This window comes from Epinephelus moara, chromosome 14, assembly GCF_006386435.1.
Source record: "Epinephelus moara isolate mb chromosome 14, YSFRI_EMoa_1.0, whole genome shotgun sequence".
In the NCBI taxonomy this organism is placed as follows: domain Eukaryota; kingdom Metazoa; phylum Chordata; class Actinopteri; order Perciformes; family Serranidae; genus Epinephelus; species Epinephelus moara.
This window is the reverse complement of record NC_065519.1, coordinates 7,213,920-7,238,280: the sequence shown is the minus strand read 5'-3', so window position 1 is coordinate 7,238,280 and position 24,361 is coordinate 7,213,920. Positions and strand designations below refer to the sequence as shown.

Genomic DNA, 24,361 nt, shown 5'->3' with positions numbered 1-24,361 from the left:
CCAGGAAATTGTGGATATTCTTCCAAGGTACAGTTAAAAGAAAAAAAAAATCAATATTTCAAGACAAGCTTGTTTGCTGCCGTATTGAGTGAAAAATGGGGAAATGTGCACGACAGCAAAACAAATTTACATCCTCTGTGGCACCTCAGTCAATGGCACTCGGTCCAAGAGGGAGAAAGACAGAGAGGAGCAAAAAGTTTTAAAGAAAGGACGAAGAAATAAGAATTAAAGACAGTAAATGAATGACAAAAATGACAGACGGCAAAAGAAGAAAGGAGAAAACCTTAATTAATTTTTATGTCCTGAAAAGTCAAGGGACCTGTAAATATTTGCCCACGGGAGTAAAATCAAAATATATTTTGAGATGCTTTTTTGGCAAAAACTGGGGTAATTACCTTGAGCAAGACTGCAAAGCAAACTCTCACCCTTGGTAACACAATGGTTTTTTTAGTCGATAGCAGATGACAGTTGGAAAAAGATGGGGAAAAACAAAACTGGGCAAGGACAAACACAGAAAGGATAAAGTAGAAAAAAGGATATAATGAGACATAATAAGAAAAACTCAATTCAGAAAAGTTTATTTAAATGAAATCTTTATTAATAAAGCAAACATTAAAATACAAAATGCACCTCCCCTTCGTGAGAAAAAAACGTTCCGTAAAAACTGTCAAAATCTGCTCAAAACAGGTTACTCAAATCATTTCAACACAAGTTACAGAAAGAAAAAATAACAANCCCCCCCCCCCCCCCCCGCGACCCTCCACCCTGTCAGAGGCTTCACTTCTGTGCCTGCTGGGCCTGACGGCGCAGCAGCACGTAGATCTTCTCTTTGATCCAGTCCTTGTTGTACGGCTGGTACGTCTGTGTGTCGGCACGATACCTGAGACAGCACGACAAATCAGATTTAGGTTCAGATTGCTTTAAAGCTTGGATGCCCTGGATGCTCAGTCTCTCTAATGCACAATTTGACAAAAAACAATTGAATGAGACACTTTACATGTCGAACACTTCACCTCCTGAATGACCATGTGTACATCAGTTTGTTCATGTTGAATTTGTAGAGAAACATTTGGTTTCTCGCATGCCTCCATGGTGAATGGAGAATCCAAAAACAGAGAAAATCCTTGATGAACTGAAGTCATTGGAGTCTGCGTTTCACAACAACAAAACTATATCAAAACATCCGTTTATAAACTCTCGCACAACTCATGCAGAACAATCCAAGTCTCATTTATCCAGTCTTATGCTCAGTACTTCCCAAACAGACAGACAGTCCTTTTAAACACGGAACGGAACTGAAGTAGACACTCATTTGTGCTCTCTTCAAAGCCAGACTCCATTGACAAAAACAGTAATTTTACCTCCCTGAACACAGGAGCTGCTGGTCTTCCACTGCATTGATCAGTTAATTTGTGTAACTATGATTTTGGTGAATGCGAACTAACCCTAAACACTGGGTTAAATGATTGTTCTTGTCAATGGAGTCTGGTTTTGAAAAGAGAACATTTGTAGTTCAAGTCCTCGTTGGAAAAGGTTGCCTGTTTAGGCAACCCGGTCTCACTCCAAAGTCGTCGAAATCTGGTGCTTGGGCAGTGACTTGCAGCGTCAGACTCTGATGAAAAAGCCCTCTTTTGATGTCGGCATGATACGCAACCGGTTGCCGTTATAGTTTAATGGCGCTCGGCGGTGTTCGCGTCCCATAAGATTCTAAAGACAAACCCTGTTCTTTTTTCCTTAACCCAACCACATGCGTTTGTTGTGGAAGATAAAAAAAACCCGTCAATTCTCAGTGTTGTACCGACGTAGTGTGTATATTTTGAAGGAGACTGTATGTAAAAGTTACATTTCCTGTGAAACCAGAAGTGTATCTTGAAAGACAACATGCATGTAACAGGCAGAACGTGACACGGTGTCCCAGAACGTCAACAACCCACACACCCAGGGTACCTTGCATGTCGTATGTGGACACGGAGAGTCCATGACCAAACGTAAATATGTGACGAGGTCGGAGTGAGAATGTGTTGGTTTAGGAAGTACTGAGTTCAATCAGACTTGGATTATACTGTACAGGTTGTGTGAGAGTCCGTAAACAAATGTTCTGATACAGCTTTGCTCTTCTTAAATGCAGAAAACTATGAATTGATTTTCTCTGTTTTAGATTCTTCGTTCACCGTGGAGTCATGCGAGAAAGACAGTTTTCTTCACAAATTCAACACAACACACGGTGGGTAACTGATATAAAAATGGTCATTTGGGGGGTGAAGTTTTCCTTTAAGTCAAGTTCAACTACTGGGAGAGAGAAAAGCACCGTAGCTGTGCTCAAGGGCACTTTAGCCGAGTAGCTGCTTGTATACACAGGGGTTTGAACCTCCCAGGTGAATCACCCAAATTAACAAATTATTTAAAAATGAACGTCCTAAATTAACGGGGCCTCAGGCACAGAGAGGTTTCATCTGCTCTTACAGGATGTCTGCAGCAGTGTGGGTTTGAATCATGACTTGTTCTACATCTGTAATGCAAAGCTAAACATTCTCACTCAAACGTTTAGCCTCATACATCTTAAATTTGAACAATATGATGAAGCAGAATGTTTTTAACCAATGTTTCAAGGTAGAAATGGAAGTGCGAACGAAGGCAGAGACATCAAACCATCCGTAAGACATCATTCTTCACAGCTTATTGCTGTGTTGTCTGCATGGATGAATTACATGACAAGATGAAATTCAGCTAAACACTACGCTTCTATACAGTAAGTGCTTTTGTTCCCATACTTGCAAGAGTTAATGTTTTGTGTTTAATATCTGTTTGTGCATGCTATACAGTCACATTACATGGAGAGTTGCCTGTCGACACTCAATATTTTAAGCAGTAATAGGGTCAGTTTATCAAACTTACACCAAACAGCTGAGGTCAGCCAGGTCGTCGATGAAGTCAAACAGCTGGCTGATGTCGTATGTTATTGACGGACTGTTGGGGTTCATTCTCTTTAAATGCTCCTCGTACATCTTACACACACCTGTGCAGGAGACAGGAGATACATGTTAAGAAAATAAAAATACTGGCAATGGATTTCTATTGCAGAGATATGCGAAATCAGCAAAGTTGTTTATTTACATTGTCATTTTCAGCTGTAACTGTAATGTTTAAAGACATATAGTTAAACACTGTGGTCGGGCCTATCTGAGGTTTCTGCTGTAGTTATTTAATGTATTGCGCTCCTTCGCTAGTGTCTTTGATCCACCTGCATTAAAGCTTAGCAATGTACTGCTGTGGACGCCGCCGCAGCAAAACATATTTCAGCCACCTAAAAAAGCAACATCATTTTAAGTGTATGCTATATTTGTAAAAATGTATCCATTTTACCAGGCACTAACTGACAGAGGCAGCTGTAGACCATTAACTCCTGTGTTCCTCCTGTGTACTTTTTGTCAATAGAGTCTGGTGGCTTTCAGATAACGGCTTCAGTTCCCTGTTGGATAAGGCTGTCTGACGGCAAGTTAAAGCAGTGAAAATATTCTAAATATACCATGCACTTAAAGTGATATGGATATTTCTTTCAGTGGTTCCCTTTTTAGGTTGCTAAATACTAACTGATGAAGTTGTTGTTAACAAAGACTGTGATTCTGTCTATTGACTGGACACTGTTTTAGACCCTGCTGCTGATGAAGGAATTTGTTAAAACATTTGCACTGTATATTGTCAGCTAACTATCTAGCAAATGCAGTTATACCTAGTTAGTTATTCTATTGACACAAACAAATAAAATATTTGGGTCCAAACAATATACAAAAAAAAAACATATCAGATAAACCCATTAGTAAAAACATTAAAAGGTAAAACAACTAACAACACAGAGTCCCATCATTCAGTAGAGGCCTGCTGGTGCTAAAGTACTGCAACACACGCATGTGACATGACTAAGATTCTTTTATCAGTGTCCACTAAGAGTGAGCTCAGTTCAGTAGAGTCGTGTCCATATTTCTTACAGATATGCTGTGTAAGAGGGCACAAAAGTGCATACTATAAATTCTGTATCTAGGTCAAATCAAACCAAGGTAAATATGGGCACTCAACTTAACAGTGTACGATCTAGTAGTGACATCATCACATTGGGTATAATAAATGATGACATCTCCCGGGTGTTTCACATCAATGTCTCTTAATTTTGATAAGACACTGAATTTTTGTTTACGTCCATCTTTCATGTTACATGTGCGTTACAGATTATTTTACAGCTGCACACCAAGATCTTTTAACTACTACTAGGTTTGTAATATTTGTGAGAAATAAGTGTTACTGTTCTCACCCAGACCACCATAAGTCCCTCGAGAGTATACAAAAGCTGCATACATACACATTAACAGTGAAGATAATAGATACAACTCAACTATTTACTGCTACAAACTCAAGCTAAATTGAAAGTTTTATTGAGTATTTACTAGGCTCAACCCAGTAAGACTGCCAGTGCCGTTTTTACATTTACATAAAGTGCATGTCTATAAGAGACTATTTGTTTGTGCTGCGATGGAGGGACATGCAGCTTAAGTATAAAGGCACCAAAACACCATCAGCTCACCTTCCATACACTCGTTGACAGATTCATAATCAGCGTACGTCCTTCCCTCTGGCCTCTTGGTGGGCTGCACCAGCAGGATGGTGTGGGACTGAAAAACCAGACACATGTTGTTAGACTGTGTTTAATTTCATCTCGCTTCCAGGTGTGACAGCCAATTTATAATGCAATCAAATAATGATACACATATTCACATGTGCAGTGTTGCTTGTTCTGTTCCATACATATTACACCAATATAAACTGAATATGTTTTTTAAGACATTGCTTGAGCTCTGGTGGTTAGCTAACTCATGATAGGTGATTGCCATGATGTTTAACTAATAGTAGCAGTTCAATGGTCACCACTAGTCTTATTTTGTAGTGATTTATCGGTCTGTTAATGTATAGCTACGGTATATTAGTATCTGTAAGTCAATAGTATGTAGTCATAAAATAAAACACAACAAAAGACTGTTTTTTTCCGCAAGATTCATAGATGTATTTAAAAATCAAGGACTACGCAAACAGACGCACACCTGAGCCCATCGTTACATCTTTAAATAATTTTATGTGTTATCCAACATTGACTTTAAGTGGTAATAAAGTAGTTAGTTAGTTAGTCAAATAACTAACAAACGATTGGGGGCTGTTTAGCAGTAAATCTGTGCTTTATTCGTCTCAGTGTTAGTGCAGCTGCTCAGGTGCCAAACGTCCCCCACACTCATGCTAACGTTAGCACAGAGCTTGTAGCCTCATTTAACATCTGATCTGCTGAAATAAAACAGACACTCTGCTGTGAAAACTAATATTCTTCATGGATTCACAAACATATATGCTATGAATACTGTATAACGACATACTGACCATGATTTTAACAGTTTTTTGGAGGTGTCCGTGGGTTTTCTTGGCTCCTAGCTTGCTCTCGGACGAGTTGACCTGTGACACCGGAAGTACAACTAGCTTACTGAAATCAAAGCGTCGGCTGTTTAAGTTTTTAATTATTCTGTTTGTTGTCGCTAATTTTAGTCTGCTGTCGATATGAAAACTAATTTCGAGTCGAAAAGATCAAACGCGTACGAGTTAGATTTATTTAAATCACAAATGTTATTCAGCATAACAGAAAAATAAACAAATTAAAATACAACGTTGTGATCTTGAACGCTCCCCCAGTGAGCAGTAGCAGGAGCCTTCTTCCGGTTAATGTTTTATTCATTTATTATTATTTTTTTTTTCATTTTTTAATCTTATTTCAAATATAACAGTTAATTGTACAAACAGATATATACTCCATTTTATGAAATTTGAAAATTATAATTTCAAAATCAAACATTACAAAATAAAGGAACATGCAACAAAAATTACTATAAACAACATGAAATTGTATTTTGTATAATTATAATACTTATTGTTGTATAAATAATTGTTTAATTTTGTCAATTATGTAGAAAGTCTTAATAGCGTCCTTGTTCGTCAAAGAGATATTGTAATTAAACACAAAAAGAGGGACATTTGGTGTAATCTGAAGCACTCTGGCCTTATTGATGTGATATTTGCCAACAAGACCGAATAAAGTGTTTTTCACTATATCCCAAAATTATAATAAATGTTAGCCTATATCCATATTTGATGATTGGATTTATACAGTCTGCGATGCTTCCTCATAAATACTAATTACGAATAAAGTAAGGTTAGTGTTATTCAACATTATTCACAAACATTACCCTGCTGGTCATGCAGAAATACATGTATATAAAAGGAAACATAAACATAAACTGCTCTTTCTGTGATGACTGAAACCGTTTTGTGCATATTTTTGCATTGTTCTCACCTCAAGAAATTCTGGCAAGAACCTTGTGGATTTGTCATTGATCATATCTTCAAAGACCTCAAATTATTATAGGGGAATGTGGAGTCTGGTTTCTTAAAACGCCCCAAAAAATGAAGGCATGTTTTTGTTTTTAAAAAAAATGACAACGATTTTGCCAAAAAAGTAAAAATAGATAAATGTGAGTTTAGCAATTTAAAACATATATCTTGTGTAGTATTCTTGGAGGATGTTGAGCAAAATGTGACACTGCTTAATTAACTAATTTTATAGTTTAAATAAACTATAATTCAACTAACAAAAAACAGCAATCAAGGCACTTTGTATCTATATGTTTAATAATATTTTTGACAAGTGTGATTATACCCCGAGCTCTTTTGTATTTGTTCAATATTATCCTCTGTATAGTGAATCTGTATTACACTCTTTTATTTAAAATTTAATTTTGATTTTAAATGTTATTATTTTCATTAATTGATTTTATTTTCAATGAAACATTGTTATCTTACTTTTTTTATACCATTTTTAACTTTTTGATTTTATTATTATTATTATTATTATTATTATTATTATTATTATTATTATTATTATTATTATTATTTTCTCATTTGACGCTGGTCTTGGATTTTGTTAAATAATTAATAAAATGAGAATTTAAAAAGAAAAAGAAAAAAAAAAGAAAAAGGTTGGGAACAGGAAGTAGTTTACAGCAGCGGCCGGATGTTCAGTGTGGAGACAGGAACAACAAAGAAGAGAAAGCGCCCGGGTTTTAAACCTACTCGAGAACACACCAGAACACAAAACCAAGGAAATTAGCTGTCGTTCACAGTAGGTGAGTTTAATTATTTAAAACCCGCTTTTCGTGAAATATATTTTGTTTGAGCTGTGTAAGTTATGAAGCGTTTGAGCCTCCCAGCGCGGCCGCTGCCTGCTTTGCCGTTATGGCATTATTGGCTAACTAGCCGTTTTAGCCACTCGCTAATGATGAAATAACTCTATGAGTAGTGGAGACAGTCAGATAATTAACGTTACGGCCTGTTAGCTTTAAAGTAATTACCAAGTAACGTTAGCAGGAAGTCTTATTTAGCTGTCAGCAGTTCACTAGGTAACGTAATAATTAATTATTTCCCGGCGTTTAATCAGTACCGTGAACGTTACATCCCTACTGGAGGTGATGGTGAAAAATCTTACTTTAGATCAGAGCTTGTCATTTTAATGTTAACAGGATGATGCATAAGGGTCTTTTTATGCACCATATAATCACCATAGGTGCTTGCATATTTATTAAAGGGCAGATTTGGATATATTTAAGTCAGTATTTTAGATATAGGCTATTACTTGCAACCAGTGGTATAGTGGTAGTTGATGCGGTTTGTGTGCTACTAGATAGATGGGTGGGTTACAGACGAGGAAGGGTGTGTACTCTTCTATGTATTCCAGTGGCTTTTTGGCTTGTAGGTGGGTATACTGTGAACAGCCAGAAAAAGAGGTGGATATACCTGTGTATACCTCCACTACACCACTGCTTACAAGTGTACATGTACATTGAAAGAGCTCCTGTTCATACTGGTTGTGAATTGGTCTCCTCCTAGAGGTGGGAGACAAGACCCACAGCTCTTGTTCTGTGCAAACATGTATTTTAAAGTTCAGCCAAAGCTAATGTTAGTCTCCAGCAGCAATTGTCTTTTTAGGACAAAATTCCCACCTCGTGTTCCCGTCCCTCCGCTGCAGCTCAGCAAGGAAACGCTGTGTGGCGAAAACACAAAGAGGAAATTTCATATCAGAAAATAACTTTTGGAAATACCCTGTTGGAACCTGATAATGTCAGCTGGGTGGGTGGTCTTTAAAATGCATATCTGCACAGAATGAGGACTGTGGATTGTCACACTTGAAATTAATCACCTTGCAGGCAGTATGGACATGAGGAATGATCACAACTCTTTGAATGTACATACGGGTACTTTTTGGGGGATCTTAAATCTTGTATGTTTAAAATATAAGAGCATATCAGGGAATTAAGGTGTATGACCCTGTCTTTTATGTGACTGCTGAAGACAGATTGATGACAGTGTGATTGACAGGTTATGGTGGATTATTATAATTAGACCTCTGCTCTTTTTTGTATCTAACATCAGTGTAATTTCTTGTGACAACAACACCACTTTTACGATGATAAGCTCCAGAATTAGATACCCTCTCTGTATTTTGTGGGTTTTTTAAATCACTTGCAAGTCATTTTCAAACCTCAAATTTACCTCCTGGGGATCAACACTCTGTACACCTTACGACACCCTTGTGTTGTCACTGATTAACCTTTTATTGCATTTATTTCGTGTGATACAAACTGAATATTGTCTCCTGTTCTCTGTCACCAGGGCAAAAGAATTTGGTTTGCATGTGAGGACAAGTGTCTGCCGAGCCAACCATGGCGAACAATGCAGAGGATATTGAAAACAATATGGTCAGTATAAAAGAATGTGTCGCAGTAGCTCTAACACTCAGTCTGTATCTCTGTCCGTGTTAATGTATTGGGTAATGATTACCTCACAGTGTTAGCTGAGTGCAACGTAGTGTTTCCCTGGTGAGTCAGTGAGGAAAGAGTTGTCAGTTTCCCAGTCAGGTTGTGACGCCACACGGTGTGGAGGTGTCTTATTACCCTGGTTTCATCCGGCCTTTCATACAGTAAATGGTGATCATGGATGATTATGTCTTGATAAGGAAAAATGTTAGCCTCTGAATTAGGAACATAAATGCCAGTGTGGCACTTTGCTGACTGCATTACAGTAAATAAAGGTGTGGCCTCTCTGGCCCAGGTAAGAAGTCAAAGTCCCCTCTACTTTCACGGTCAACCAAGCAACCATAAGCCTTGTTTAGCCCATAACAGCTGTTCATTTACATTACAACAGCATTTCTCTGTTTTTGGCTCGACGACAAAACATTTAATTTATGTCTTTAATGGCATATTATGGTCAGAGTGATGTCAGCCATGTAATCAATGAGGTCAGACAGCTCAGTCAGGCCAGTATGGCTAGTGGAAGTTTTTAACAAACATTTTGATTTACTGGCACAGTATTACAACCCTGCAAAGTAACTGGTACAGTAGAGAAGTCCGAATCTCTTGTGTCCTTGCTACCAGCGTTGGCCTTATTCCCAGGACTGAGAAACAATGTGGTGTACCTCTCAGTGAGGTCATTTTGTACAGTTAAAGAGCTGAGGCAGCTTTCACTGCTCAGCACAGTCTCTAGAGATGCCTCCTGTCTTCATTTCTGTGTACCTGGTGAGATTGCCTCACGTCTGGGCCGCCACATGTCTTGACTCGCCTGTCAGCCTGGCAGTTTTAGTTCACATAGCCTCCTTGATTTGTCTTTTTATTTTGTCCTGACGGGACAGATCCGCTGGGGGAGTGGGAACGAGCGCAGCGTTGTTATCCTTGGAGAAACTGGTCTAGTGGGTGTTAATGTTCCAGTTAAGGTCTGAACAGCAAACATGTATGGCCTGATAACACTTTGCTGTAGTGTTTGAGCAGTTTCTAGGCAATTTTGCCTATAAAAACAAATGAAACGCTCGAGTTAAGAGTATCTGATCTGATAATAGGATTTCTTGTTGACATGCACTGTATGTTGATCCATAACTTGTACAGAAAGTTAAATTTGGACTATTTATCTGAGGTCAGATTTTCTCAAGCTCACATGGTCTAAAGATAGAATTTATCGACAAGATTGAGTTAAGGGTTTAAGGGACCAACCATGAACCACTGTGTCTCTGTTTTGACTCTGGGGCATGTGTCATAAAAGCAAGCACTCCAAGTACTGCTTACATGCAGAGCATAAATTTCGGCAGCATCACGCCTCACAAAGGTTGATTGCTAAATTAAGTGTGGTTTTTGTTTTGAATTGTGAAACTTGTGTAAATGAGAGAAACAAGAAGTGATCTTGTTTTGCAAGTCACAGTGTGCGGTTTTGCAATTTTGGTGGCTGGGGACCTTTTGTTGCACGTCATTCCTGATCTCTCACCTACAATTTCCCGTTATGTCCTTATTGTTGACTCTCAAAGGAAAGCATTAAATGGCACCCACCCAAAAAAGTATTGATTATTTTTCTGGCATTTTAAGGCTGTACCAAATGTCAAATTAATTTTTAACATTTGAAGCTTCTATTGAGGTTTTTCGAATGAAGCTTCAAACGTCTTTCATCATAGAGCAGGTCGTCCACTAATCAAAAGATTAGTCAAGTCAGCATGTTGAAGTATCCTTGGGCAAGATACTAAACCCCAAATTGCTCCCGGTAGCTGCTCCATCAGTGTGTGAGTGTGTGTAAATGGTTAATGAGTAGCAGGTGGTGCCATGTACAGTAGCCTCGGCCATCAACCTGTGAATGTTTGCGTGAATGGGTGAATGTGACATGTAGTGTAAAAGTGCTTTGAGTGGTCTTAAGACCAGAAAAGCGCTATACAGGTGCAGCCCAGTTACCATTTATCATATATTATGACATCAACAATTTAAATTAAGTGATTAATCGGATTAAGTGAGTTTGTATTATTCTTATTAAACCAACTTTCCTCAATAATTGAGTGTAATTAATGGTGCTGTTTGATTGCTGCTAGTCCGTTCTATTAATACAGGTGCATGCTTCGATTTGTGTGCAGCAAACGGGGGAGCAAACTGTTTTTTGACCCCAGTGAAATGTTGTTTTTGAAAGGCCAAAAGCCAACAAATATGGATTGAAGTAGAATATTTTGTTCGATTAAAAACATGTTGTGAGTGTTGGAAAAGATCACATCTATCTTTGTCCAATACATTTTGATTTTTGGATGTAACAACTCTCTTGAGGTTTCGGAAATATTTGAATTGCATGAGTCGGAAACAATCCTCCAATCAACTGAAATCTAATTCTACAAATTATGAAATACTAGTTACACAAGTGTAGCCTGATCTCTGTCTGCAGCTGTGCAGAACTACTGGGTTTAAATAGAATGAACAGCCATGCAAAAAAGGCTGCACAGCGTTCACAAGTTGACTTGTGTCAGAATTCAAATGTCAGCATTACTAACGAACCTTCAAATTATTCAGTACAGCCCTATCTGATGTTCTTTTTAGGAGATGGTTCACATTAGGGTGTGACAGGAAACATTGGGAGGAAGTGAGGCGTAATAAGTGACAAAGGCTGAAGCACTGAGCATCATAGTTACTTTGTACTCTGTATTTTACGATATGTTTTTAACCATTGGCCCATTAGGACATCCCAAAATGTTTTATCCCTTAATGTGGCTGTATTGGACCACGCCTAGATGTAATATTTGATCAACAGTCATGTTCTTGTTGACTCTGAGTTGTGTCTGCTGCACTCAGTCTACTGTCAGCATGTTTTGAGTTGTTCTTTTGATCGTATTCATGCCTGTGTGCACATATACAGTGTTGGGGTTATTATAGAATTAAAGTTGACCTACCTTAAAAACCCATAATATATTTAGAAATGTAAAATGATTCTTCTCTCATTCAGGACCAACAGGAGACCAATGTGGCCTCTGAACCCCCCCAGCAGCCACAGGAGGCTGCAGTGACCAGAGCACGATCCAGAGGAGGTGGCGGCGAGGGTGGAGGAGGTGGTGGCGATGGTGGAGGAGGTGGTGGCAGTGGACCGGAGCAAAATGGGCAGCCTCCCGCCGCTCAGCCTCCACGTGTGGTGGAAACAGAGGAGGACGAGGACGAAGAGTTGACCTTGAAATATGGGGCCAAGCACGTCATCATGCTGTTCGTTCCCGTGACCCTCTGCATGGTGGTCGTTGTGGCGACCATAAAATCTGTCAGCTTCTACACGCAGAATGACGGGCAGAGATTGTGAGTGTTCTGACTCTTATCTGACAGACTGTGGTAGATCCAAAGCTCATTTGGTGTGGTGTTTGAATTAAATGCAATATGACCACCGTGCCACTAGGTGGCGTTAATGCAACATATATTATACCTACATAGTTTGAATATCAAGACAGCACTGTAATTGCATTAGATCATTACAGCTTTCTGTATCTGACTCAAGGCACTTAAACATAACATTTAATAACTTTATCTCATATCCAGTTTAAACCTCTGGAAATAGCAGAAAGCTGTAATAAAAAACCACAGTATTTTCTTTATTGTATATTCTGTTCTTTATCCTCTGTGACTGAGATGTGCCTTCCTAATGTCACCTCCAGGATCTACACACCATTCCCTGAAGACACAGACACAGTAGGACAGAGAGCTCTCCACTCCATCCTGAACGCCACCATCATGATCACTGTGATCATCGTCATGACTTTGGTGCTGGTGCTGTTATACAAGTACCGCTGCTACAAGGTAAACACTTAAACCTCACATCACACATGCTGTGGTCAAGTTCACTGCAAATCTGGTAATGAAGGATATAATAATTATGTTTATATAGTTATATATAATATTGATGGCACTTGGGATGAAGGGCTTCTTGAATACATTTTTAGTTGCCAGAGGGACTCTATAGCGCCTCCCGGAGCTCAAGAGCTCAAACTGTCTGAAGAGAGGATGGCAGCTATCTGCCAAGACACTCCTCACTTTCTTCCTCGTCCTGTCTGTAAAAAGTTGGGTCAAGGGCTCTTGTGGCTTGGCAGCTATTTTGCTTGCCAGTGTAACAATCCTACAAAGTTTATTCTTAGACGTACAGTTAAGCTGACCATACCATAATATAACAAGCTCTGTTGCTGTCAAACAAATGGCTGCAGATTGAGAGGAGGCAGCAAGTTTCTGCAGGCAGTGTCCGGACCGAAGACGCCACATTTGTTTAAGTTTGTTCTGCTTGTTCAGCGTTGGGTTGATAAACTGATTATACTGTCTCCCTTTTGTTGTACTTATACTTATGGATAATAAGCATTGTTGTAGCGGACTTAAGTAAACTATGTCCTAAAGTCTGAGTTATTGCCTCCGCTGTGTGTGGAGCTCAGACGTTTTCCTGTAAACAGGCAGTGACACACAGCAGAAGCAGAGAGGAGAGGCAGCAGCCTGACTGGCTGTTGTTGTGTTTATTTCTGATGTGTGACGGGCTGTTAGATCTATTCATATGAAGTGAAAATGTCCAGAGCTTATCAGCGTTATCAACTTAGATTTTATCTCAATCCCCTATCAAGATTATTTTATGGCCCAGCCCCGCGTTATTAATATCAGGGAAGACGGCTGCAATGTATTTAAGTGCCCTTGTAAGCTAAGAGCTACTTAGCTAAACTATATTGCACTATCTAGTAAATTACAAGTCATTTCAGACACACCCAGGGTGTTTCCCTCACAATCATTAGACTGATGGAGGTCTCCATGTACTAATAGACTGTTTTCCCAGTAGATGTTCTGACTCACCGTACCTAGTCCTACCCGTACCTGTACCTACTATTAAAATTGCTTTATTCCAGCTAGGTGTGCCAGTTCCAACACCCCTGTTCTCTCCTGTTCTGTCAAGTTGGCACTCTGTCATGGCTTACTCTGACACTTAGCTGTAACAGATCTGTTACTGATGTTGTTACTGTCTTCTGTGCTTTTCCTCTTACGTAACAAAAAAGTCGGCATTAAGAAGAGTCTGTAAGAATATATAGATAGGTGTAATAGTTGCAACTAACTAACAGATTAGTGTAGACCTGTAGTGCTATTTATCAATCAAAATTCTTTTGGTGTGAGTTGCCGAATGTTGGAGATAATGGCTGTAGAGATGTCTGCCTTTAAGATAATCCACAGGCCTTGTTGTGGGCAGTTCAATGTATGAGCTACACCAATAAGCCAAAACATTAAAACCACTGACAGGTAAAGTGAATAACATCGCTCATTTCATTACAATGCAATGTTCTGCAGAGAAACCATTGGTCCTGGCATTCATGTGGATGGCCCCCCAGCATCTGTGGAACAAACCAGTGCTGATACGTCAGAGCCAAGCCCGATCTATGATGGGGCATCTGTCCTGTCGAGGCATGGAAACAGGACCTCTGGGGGTGTCCTGTGTTGTCTTGCACCAAGGCATTGTTGACGAATCCTTTTAGTCCTGTGGGTTGTGAGGAAAGGTACCGGCATGCCCAATCGATGTTCAATTGGATTAGGATCTGGGGATTTTGGATGCCAGGTTGACACCTTGAGCTCTTTGTCACATCCCTGAGCACTTTTTGTGGTGTGGCATGGTGTACTGTCCTGCCTGGGGCGCACTTCCATCAGAGAGTGCGGTTGCCAATAGAGGGGTGTATTTGGTCTCTAATATGTTTGAGTGGGTGGTGTGTGTCAAGTGGCGTCGACATGAATGCCAGGGCCCAAGGTCCCTCAAAAGGACATTGCACTGTAACAAAATGATTAATGTTTTTCACTTCAACTGCAATGGTTTTAATGTTTTGGCTCATGTGTGTATTTACCACCCAGAAGCAAGTGTGCATCTACTCATGAGCGAGTGTCTTGTACTCGTAACAGCACCAGATGTGAACATAAGTGGCATCCTCCTTGGCTAAGCTAACATTAGCTAGCTCAGTTGTGCTACGTGAGCTAGCAGTAGATGCACGCGTCCTTGTGATGTGGTTGGTGGGTGTAGTTCGGTTGAAAGAAAATAGTTCCTACATGAAACTGCTAACATCAAGGTCTGTGGATTATCTTGCTCAGAATATAAAATGGTTAATCAGGGATAATAAGTGAAATCAGCCATAATTACCTATATATTTAACTAAAGACAGTTTGGCTCTGACTATTCAATGATGTTAATCTCAGACTGGTTGAACTCCAGACAGGTGGGGCTGAGCACATAATGGCATTTCACTTTGTCCAAACTCTCTGGTGCTCCTTGTATTTGCCCTCTGTTATCACCACACCCAGCCTGGTTGTCCAGGTACTTTAAAACAAGCACAAGTAACAAGCACCTGCAAGCACTGCTCTGTGGAAATATTAAATACCATGACTCTGATTTTTGCCTTCACAGGTGATCCAAGGCTGGCTCTTCCTCTCCTCCCTCCTCCTGCTGTTCTTCTTCTCCTATATCTACCTCAAGTAAGCCCTCAGTATTTTATCTCATTTTCCAAAGTTCCCACACATTCTCATAAATGTCAGGTAGTCGAAGTCTTTACGATGATGAATGGAGTTGTTCTGTCATGTCTCCGCTCTGTCTAACAGAGAGGTTTTCAAGACCTACAACGTGGCCATGGACTACTTCACCCTGGCGATAATAATCTGGAACTTCGGAGTGGTGGGCATGATGTGTATTCACTGGAAGGGACCGCTACGGCTCCAGCAGGCCTACCTCATCATGATCAGCGCCCTCATGGCCCTGGTTTTCATCAAGTACCTGCCAGAGTGGACCGCCTGGCTCATATTAGCAGTTATATCTGTCTACGGTAAATCCTCCCCTCTCTCCTGCTCTGTGTACTTCTAAGGAAGAAAAAGCAACTATTTGTGCACCAGTGTTCAGTCCTCTGGTTTCGTTCAGTGCTTGAGGAAAAATTAAAAATGTGTAATCTAACTCTGGGGAAGGAATGGATTTGGAACCAAAGCCAAACTTAAAAACATGTAGAACAACAGGCTGAAGCTTTTAACACAAATACTCAGTCTTATTTGTTAAGAGGACTTCTTTTTCTTTCCAGCTTTATGTATGAAACAAGTGCCATCACTGGTGAGAAAAGGAAGGATGTGTCTCAAGACCTAAAATGCAAATACTTTGAGGAAATGTGGGTTGAAAGATAAATCTATGAGAAGAGGAAGTCTGGGGGAGAAAAAAACTGAACTTGATGGTTGATGGTTACAGTTCTTCACCGGTCTACCTCATCCCTAAAGCCCAGTTCAGACCAATGATTTGCGACGAGACGAAACAAAAAGCTTTAGAACGTTGCAGAGAGAAGTTGCAGCAGTGTGAACTGGCTGGCTGACTCAGGCTGGCTGATGGTGTCACCTGCAACTCAGCTGGTCAAATTGCTGGTGGCTGGTGTTAAAACGTAAAGCTCGTCACCTGTTTCAAAATATCCTCATTCATATTTTAAGAAGCTACAAATTATATTCAGCCACAAAATTAACCTTAAAAGCTGGAAATCAGAACAGAAGTACAGAGAGTTGTTGGTTCTATGTTTTATTATGGTCAGTTGGGTCCAGTTCTATTACCGCTGGTCCTGGGTCTGTTTGTCATTATGTGTAATAGCCAAGTGGACCCAGAAAGACCCATAATCAGCGCTGATCATGAGGGAAATGCATAAGTGTTCTGTGTGGAACCTGTGCGATGATTAGGCCGATTTAGGATCAGATTACATGAGTGAAAGTAAAATGGAAAAAAATGTTGAGCAGCAGCGCCAGGGGACGAAAGATGGACAGTGACCCGGGGAAATTATGGTGTTACAGCAGCTCACATCACAACAACAAGAAGTGACAAGAGAATAAAATAAAATAAAAATAGACATCTATCCATCACCCTTCCATCCATTTTCAACCACTTATCCAAAGTCAGGTCACAGGGGCAGCAGGCCGACAAAAGCATTCCAGATGTCCCTCTCCCCAGCAATGCTTTCCAGCTCCTCCTAAAATGAACTTTAATAAAAATTATATGCAGTAAGATGGATAAGAACAGTATGTTTGTTTGGTCCATAAAATAGACCTGTATCTCGGGTCCCTCTCCTCTGGACATGCACCAGGTCGGGTCTATGAGATATCTGGCAGAAACGTGTCAGGTCAGATCTGATCAGATCTCAGAACTAATTTTCTTGGTCCAGTAGAGTTCAGATTTGGCATTTTTGAACTGTGAAGACCTCTATATCAGTGGTTCCCAACTGATCCGGCCACAGGGTCCAGATTCTCCTTAGTCGTTAGTTCATGGTCCACAGAGTCACATATATTTAGTGTCATACTAGACTTTGGCCATGTCATCAAGTTAGTTTTCTGTCTCTGTCAAGTAGCTCGTTGTTAGTCACTCACTCTACAGCAGTACACAACACTTCAAAATAAAAGCTTGTACCGTAAAGCCACCGTACTTTAAAAACTTACCATGTGTGAAAGTCACTTGCAGTCCATTCAGAATGGACCCAAGACCCACTTTTGGACTGCGACCCATCAGTTGGGAACCACTGTCCAAGAGGTGGTTGCTCAACCTGTCAGAATACTTTGATTTTTCCCCTGACACATTACAAATGGGTTCAGATAGTATAGATTAGGTATTAATTACAAAGGCATGTTTATGTTTGTCCTTACCTGCCAATAAGTAGTAGATAGATAATATACTTACCAAAAAATAACAATAAAAATTGTGTCCGGTTTGCAGAGGTTTTGATGCTTCCATGGTGTGTGAATGCAGCACAATCAGCAGCTTGTTTCATTCAAAAGATAGTGCACACAGGTCATCAGGGAAAAAGGTTTTCCAATATATTCAAACAGTGTTTGATTACCAAGTGTTTCTAGTCAGAGAGGCACTGATATGTTTTTGTTTCTTTTCCAAGAAGACATATTGAATTGGCAACTGCAGTGGAAATAGACATGAGGTCATAGTGACTCACAGAGTGATTCCTGAAAACTTGGAAATTGAGTTTCCTTTTTTCATCGTATGTGAAAGTAAACTCTTCACAGAAGAAAGAGAAAATTTATGGTTGTTAATATTCTCTTTGGAGTGATCAAACCTGTGCACCTGCTCTCTTTCTCGTGTAAAGTCTGTGCCTGTTGTTGCTGCAGATGTCATGTCAGGGTGCTGTTTTTGTTCTGCTCTCACGGAGCGCTCTGTTTGGTGACTAACATCACTTGTGTGGCCTCTTTCTTCTTTCACAGATCTGTTAGCGGTGCTCTGTCCCAAAGGGCCTCTGAGGATCCTGGTGGAGACAGCTCAGGAGAGGAACGAGCCCATCTTTCCTGCTCTCATCTATTCCTGTAAGACACTGACACCGATTATAGACACATTAACATTTTGTTGTGATGAACAGAGGAAGGGCAATGAAACACCAAAGAAAGAAGACATACAGAAACTAGAACTGCCACTTCAACTTCTGACAGCGCTAAAAAGTCCTTACATTCCTACAACTGATGCTTTAACTCCTTTCCTAAACCACTGCTTTTTGTGCTTTCCCTTCAGCCGACACTTCCACTTCTTTCAGCCTTTTCAGTTCAAGTGACTTAATTGCCTGTTAGCAATTTTGACTTCAAATGACACTTCAGCCCCATTCAGTGCTTGGCAGATCGAACGCAGTCTCAACTCCCGTCAGCAATTCCACTTTAACAGTCACTTAAGTATTCAGAGCTTTCCATTAAACTGCCACTTCAACTTCTCTGAGTGCTAAAAAGTGCTTACACTTCAACTCAAAAGTGGTTAGACATCAGATAATGCTACAAATCCTTTCAGAAATCTGTGCTTTCATTTAAAATGCATCACTTGTTAGTTATTTGACTTCAACTTATTTCAGCAGTTTTACATTAACTGACTCTTTAGCACATTCACCTCAGCTGACACAACTATCACTTAAACTGCTTTCAGTGGGGAGACCTTAACTGACCCTTCGACCTCTTTCAGACACCTCAAATGCTCTGAGCTTTCACTTCAGCTGCTTGAACCATTGCCACTTAGTGACTCTTCAACCTCTTTCAGCACCTACTTTTCAACTGCCACTTCATCTTCTTTCAGCACATTCACTTGTAATGACATTCCTCTCCTTTCAGTGCTCACACATCACCTGAAATGTAAACTTTTTTCAGCACTTTCACTTCAGCTCTCTCCCCTTCACTTTTGTTGCTTACATTGAACTGCCACTTCAGCTTCGTTCAGTGTTTCAACTAAAAGATGACTGCACAAAAGTACACATCAGAAGCTTCATTTTAAGACATTTAAGCTTTTTCAAATGTTTGAACTTGGAAAAATGAAGTTGAAGAACTAGGATGGGTTGAAGTGGCGGTTGAAACAGAAGCACTGAAAGAAGTTGAATTGTCAGTTAAATATCAGTGGAAGCAGGCACACTTTTTTTTCTGAAAATTGCCTTTTTTATTTAGTTAGTTTGGATTCTGCCTGTCACACAAACATCAACACCTTCAGTATTTTGACTCTCTGACTTCTTCTCTGGCTTCTTCCACAGCTACGATGGTGTGGCTTGTCAACATGGCCGACACTGATGGGCCAAAAAGGAACTCGACAGAAGCGGCGTCACCTCAACAAGAGGCTCCAGAAGGTGAGCCGGATGTCAAAGTGTTCGGTCAGACTGATAGAGGGATGTTTAATCTGGTGCTGGATTGGTTACCTTTCAGACAGTGTTGTTTAGTTTAACTGGTTTCACTTGTCTGCAGCCGTGACGTCCCCGGCTCCGTCCAGTCCGTCACAGGACGACGGAGGCTTCACCACCTCCTGGGTCAGCCAGCAGGAGCACCAGCTGGGGCCGCTCCAGTCCACCGACCAGACCAGACGGGAGATCCAGCAGATGCCCTCCGCTCGTCCTCCTGTTGACGACGACGATGAGGAGAGTGAGTGCAGAGAGACAAATATTTAAACTTTATTTTTTATAATTTATCAAGAGGTTATTGTTTTTAGTGAAGCTTCAGTGTCTGCAGAAACCAAACTGCTTTGATATTTTAAAGTTTGACAGATGAAGAGGCATCTGATGTCTTTGATTTATTTAATAATTTAATGATCAGGCCTTCCATTAAGCTGGAGTTCAGTCAGCTCTTTAAAAGACATCATGTCTCTCTTACAACACTTTGACTGAGTGATGGATAATGAAAGCTTTATTTCAGTACTACATACTGTCCATTTTATGACTTGTATAGCTTGGTACAGAACAAGGCCTCTCACTGCATGAAGGATTTTTATTTTTACTTAGTAATATAACCATTTTGTTTCACATATTGATAAAGTGTTATCTAAAGTAGATGAACAAAAACATGCTTAAAGGTTTTATAGCATAAAAAAGGGAAATTAATTTAATTTGACTTGCTTGTGGGCCACATTTAGGACATCAACTATTTCAGTTAATTTAAATAAAATCAAATGTATTTATCCATGCACAGAAAGAAAGGTGCTCAAAGTGCAAGAAATAATATAAAAATATATATAATAAAAATCACTTAAAAAGTGCAAAAAAATATTTTTTTTAAAAAGCAATGAAAAAGTGCAAAAAATAATTTAAAAAAGCACTGATGAAAGTCAAGGACTGAAACTTTTGCTGCTGTTTTTATTCACTCTTTTTTATTACTTTTTGCATTTGAACAGTTTTCCTCTTGTTTTTTTTTATTTATTTTTATTTCATTCATTGAAAAAAAGAAAAAAAACAATACAATATAAACACAACATTCCCAAATCTGAATGAAAGGGAGCAGAAAGAAGAATAATCTTATTTAATCTGCCCCTTTATCCCAAAAAATCAATTTACAAAGCACTTAAATTAAAACAACAACAACAAAATAAACAAAAATAAAATAAAATAGCTGCCGGCCACAACACAAACAGTCACGTTCTTTTTGGTTCCCGAGTTACAATTCAATTGATACCATTCTAACATTTATTTTTTATTTACTTTTTTTTCTTGTGCATGGGTATCCTAAATAAATTGACATTTTTTGTGCATTAATCTCAGCCTATAAAACTTTTTCGTGGCTGTCCAGCCCAGTTGCATTGGTGTGCTGATATCTCCTCTGCTTTCCTTTCTTGGCTTTTTATTCTTAAAAAAATTTCAAACAATTATTTGATGATAAAAATATTCGAAATTCATTTTCAGTCAATGAACTCATCAATTTTTACTCATCTAAATAAAAGCTAATGTGTTTCTTTCCTATACAGCCCTTTCATATGTGTGTTTATACAATAGAAATCCTGCATTGTCTCCAGTGTCATGTATTGTTTCACCATCAAACACAAGGGTAACACCACAGTATCATCATTTTAGATTTACCTCCCAGGCCTAATACGAAGCCGAACTCTGTAATCCAAACTCGTGAATTCTCTCAGTGTGTAATCATCATCTTTCAGTTCCCTCTTCTCCGAGCACATAAAACATTTTGGGAATGTTTTATGTGTTCCCTTTTCTGTGAAATTAGTGCGTATGTGAAAGTGACTTAGATGTTTGGCTGCAGACTGTTTTTAGTCGGAGCAGATTAGGAAGCGATTATTCATGTCAATTGCTAGGTTTCATGTCCGCACCATTCGGGGGCCCCGCTCTGTAAAGTTAAAGCGTTGGGTAAATATGGGGTCGGTGCTCTTGTTTGTACGGTAATTACAGTTGAGAAATAATTTCTCTGGGGGTTGGAGGGCGTGGGGCTGAGGCGAATCTCATGTTTGAATTGACTCCACCCTGAACGTGCTGTCCTCCTGTGTTCTCAGGGGGCGTCAAGCTGGGACTTGGAGACTTCATATTCTACAGCATGCTGGTGGGAAAGGCCTCGGCCACAGCCAGCGGCGACTGGAACACCACGCTCGCCTGCTTCGTAGCCATCCTCATTGTGAGTGACCACAACTGCTTATTTTGGTGTCAAGCCTGAGTCGCCGCAAACCTCATCTGTTTCTCTCAGCACAATATCTAACCCCACTTTACTTGAACCACTTGATTGTATAAGAGGCAGTTTCTCTTCCTTTCAGAGCTGATTTTGTTTGGTACACAGTGTCTCCATGTGCTATTTCCTCCGTGTTTTATTTTCTCTTTGCCCCCATAGGGCCTGTGTCTGACCCTGCTCCTCCTCGCCATCTTCAAGAAAGCCCTCCCGGCTCTGCCCATCTCCATTTTTTTCGGCCTGGTCTTCTACTTCGCCACGGACAACTTGGTGCAGCCCTTCATGGACAGGCTGGCGCTACACCAGTTCTACATTTAGCAGGACGCTGCCCTGATAACCCTCACCCACATAGCCCTCTGGCCAACAACACGAGAGCGGTCCCCTCACAGCCGTGGGAACAAAAGGGCGATGCAGGGGCCCCTCCCGCCCCCATGTCCCCTCATAAGAACTCATGATGACGGGACACAAGTTGTTTTTGTTCTGCCTTTCTTTCCGGCGCCAAGGGAGGGTATTCCCCACTCTTCTTTAAATATTTTAGTTTCAAACCAAGTGACATTTCTCACTCGACTTGGGACCTCATCTTCAAATCGCCGCTCACCGGTCTCAGGCTCAATCCAAACTAAGAGAAGTTAGTGGGAATATTTTAATTTATCCAGGGAAGCTTTGCAAGAGCTCTTCTTCTCAGCAGCGCCCCTGCTTCACATCCACACACATTCATACCTGGGAGCTTCCCCAGTACAGTCCTCCACAGTAGGTGCCTTGCTCAGGGACACCTCGCCGGTAGCTGTTGAGCCAAGGGAGTTGGTTTCATTAAATCTCCCTTCAAAGACTTTTCTCAAACATCTTCATTTTTACAACCCCTGAGCCACCACCGCCCCCCCCGCAGACTGAACCCAAGATTAAAAAAGCCTTCATCCAAGTAACAGACACTCTGATGATATTGATAATAGATTGGTAAATGTGTAGTTTGATTGTGTACGAGCTGTCAGTCACCAGACGTGCTTTCCTCACCGCTGTCAAGAATGATTTTGTTTCCCCACTCGAGACACACAAAAAAAAAAATCAAAGCTCACCCCCTGAAAGATTTACACAGTTTGAGCATGTGAATCTTTCTCACGGGAAAAAGTGGAAGAATTCCTCGTCTCTGGAATTAAGATATAAGCGTATAATTGTGGCACTCACTCGTGTTTCCTGCCCTGAATTTTAGAATCACATTTGAAGTCACGGCCCACAGACGGAGGAAAGCTCGCACACACTGACACACTCACACCTGAGACTTGCCTGCCATGTCAGTCTTGTACTGTCGGTCACTGAGCGGCTCTGCCGGAGCAATCGGAGGTTCAGTGCCTTGCTCAAGGGCATTTCAGTAGTAGTCGTCGTTGTTATTGTGGGACAGAAATGTGCGTTTCATTCTTCCTGACTGAGATTTAATTCCCTTTTGTTTTTTTATTTTTTTTTCCAACCTGTCCAGGGATTGTAACCTGTGATCATCTGGTCACAAACTCTGAACCTTTAGGCTATAGCTGCCCTCACGACGCTCGCCTGGTGCTGTCTGGAACTATGCTACATCAGACACTACTATACACAGATACATTTGTGTTTTTGTTTTTCAAGATATGCAGAAGAGAAACTTTGTACTTTTTGAAACACAACGGTAAACATTAACGGGGTTCCTACACAGATCAGGAATGACAGAAATTCTGTGCGTATTTCGAGGTAAAAATAAAAAAAACCTTTGTGAACATTTTTGGAAAACATAATCTCCAGTTGTCCAGCGTCATATGCTTAAATGACTGTTTTAATCAAATTAAAGACAAACCAAAAAGTTAAAATCGAGCTAAAACATAATGAAAATGAGGTCTTGTATGATATATTGAGATGTGTATGAACCCAAACTCTGTTGCTTCTCAGATTGACAGAGAAGGACGAGCTGCACTGATTGCTCTTTGTTTGTTGCACTCGAGTTTCATGCTTGCAGAAAAGAAACCAAGAGGGAACAATACAGTGATATTTGTTCTGAAACTTTTCCTATTTTTTTTTTTTTGGTTTTAGGGAATATGTTGGGTGACTGGCTCTTTTTTCTGTCCTTCACATGCATATGTGTGTTATGCAAGGTTATTCAATTCAGATTTTGTTTTTTAATAAATAATGAAACTAAAAATACTCGTGTTTGTTATGCACAGCTTCTCTAGTCTCTAATTTTTATTTCTCTCAGCACGTGTGGACGTATTTACAGCATTTAAAGTGGTAATCTGTGAAGTCATAGTCAGGGTTTATTTTTTGGCTTTTTCTTCGATGCCAAGTGGTGACTGTGCTGGTGTTTTTGTTTTTGCTCTCTTCACTCTTTAAACTGTGAGCCGCTATGGGTGTGTCCAGTACAAGGAGAGCACAGTTTGTACATACTGTGTGTACATCACATGTAGGTTTAAGGCTACTGGAAATCACGGTAACGCTCGCACACTGACACTAATCCACAAATGTATTTTATTTTTTATTTTTTTAGATTATTTTGGGGATGTTTTATTGCAAGACAG

General features: G+C 40.1%; 2 protein-coding genes across 3 annotated transcripts; one reads left to right on the top strand and one right to left on the bottom strand.

Annotated features, from left to right (window-relative positions):
• Positions 1 to 576: 576 nt before the first annotated feature.
• LOC126401372 (enhancer of rudimentary homolog) lies at positions 577 to 5,543 on the bottom strand. The gene is made up of 4 exons (XM_050062592.1): positions 5,419 to 5,543; positions 4,577 to 4,664; positions 2,896 to 3,016; positions 577 to 880 (listed from the first exon to the last, which is right to left on the bottom strand). The coding sequence occupies exons 1-4, from the start codon at positions 5,419 to 5,421 to the stop codon at positions 778 to 780; spliced, it is 315 nt and encodes a 104-aa protein (XP_049918549.1). The 5' UTR covers positions 5,422 to 5,543; the 3' UTR covers positions 577 to 777.
• Positions 5,544 to 7,084: 1,541 nt separating this feature from the next.
• On the top strand, positions 7,085 to 23,990 carry psen1 (presenilin 1). Of its 2 annotated transcripts, none has more exons than XM_050062050.1 (11): positions 7,085 to 7,211; positions 8,755 to 8,840; positions 11,878 to 12,215; positions 12,569 to 12,710; positions 15,322 to 15,389; positions 15,513 to 15,733; positions 18,135 to 18,233; positions 19,427 to 19,519; positions 19,635 to 19,808; positions 21,661 to 21,779; positions 21,990 to 23,990. In XM_050062050.1, exons 2-11 carry the CDS (start codon positions 8,805 to 8,807, stop codon positions 22,143 to 22,145), a joined length of 1,446 nt encoding a protein of 481 aa, XP_049918007.1. In that variant the 5' UTR covers positions 7,085 to 7,211; positions 8,755 to 8,804; the 3' UTR covers positions 22,146 to 23,990. The 2 variants fall into 2 exon arrangements, with proteins under 2 accessions (XP_049918007.1, XP_049918008.1); XM_050062051.1 differs by having other exon boundaries at positions 7,091 to 7,207.
• Positions 23,991 to 24,361: the final 371 nt, after the last annotated feature.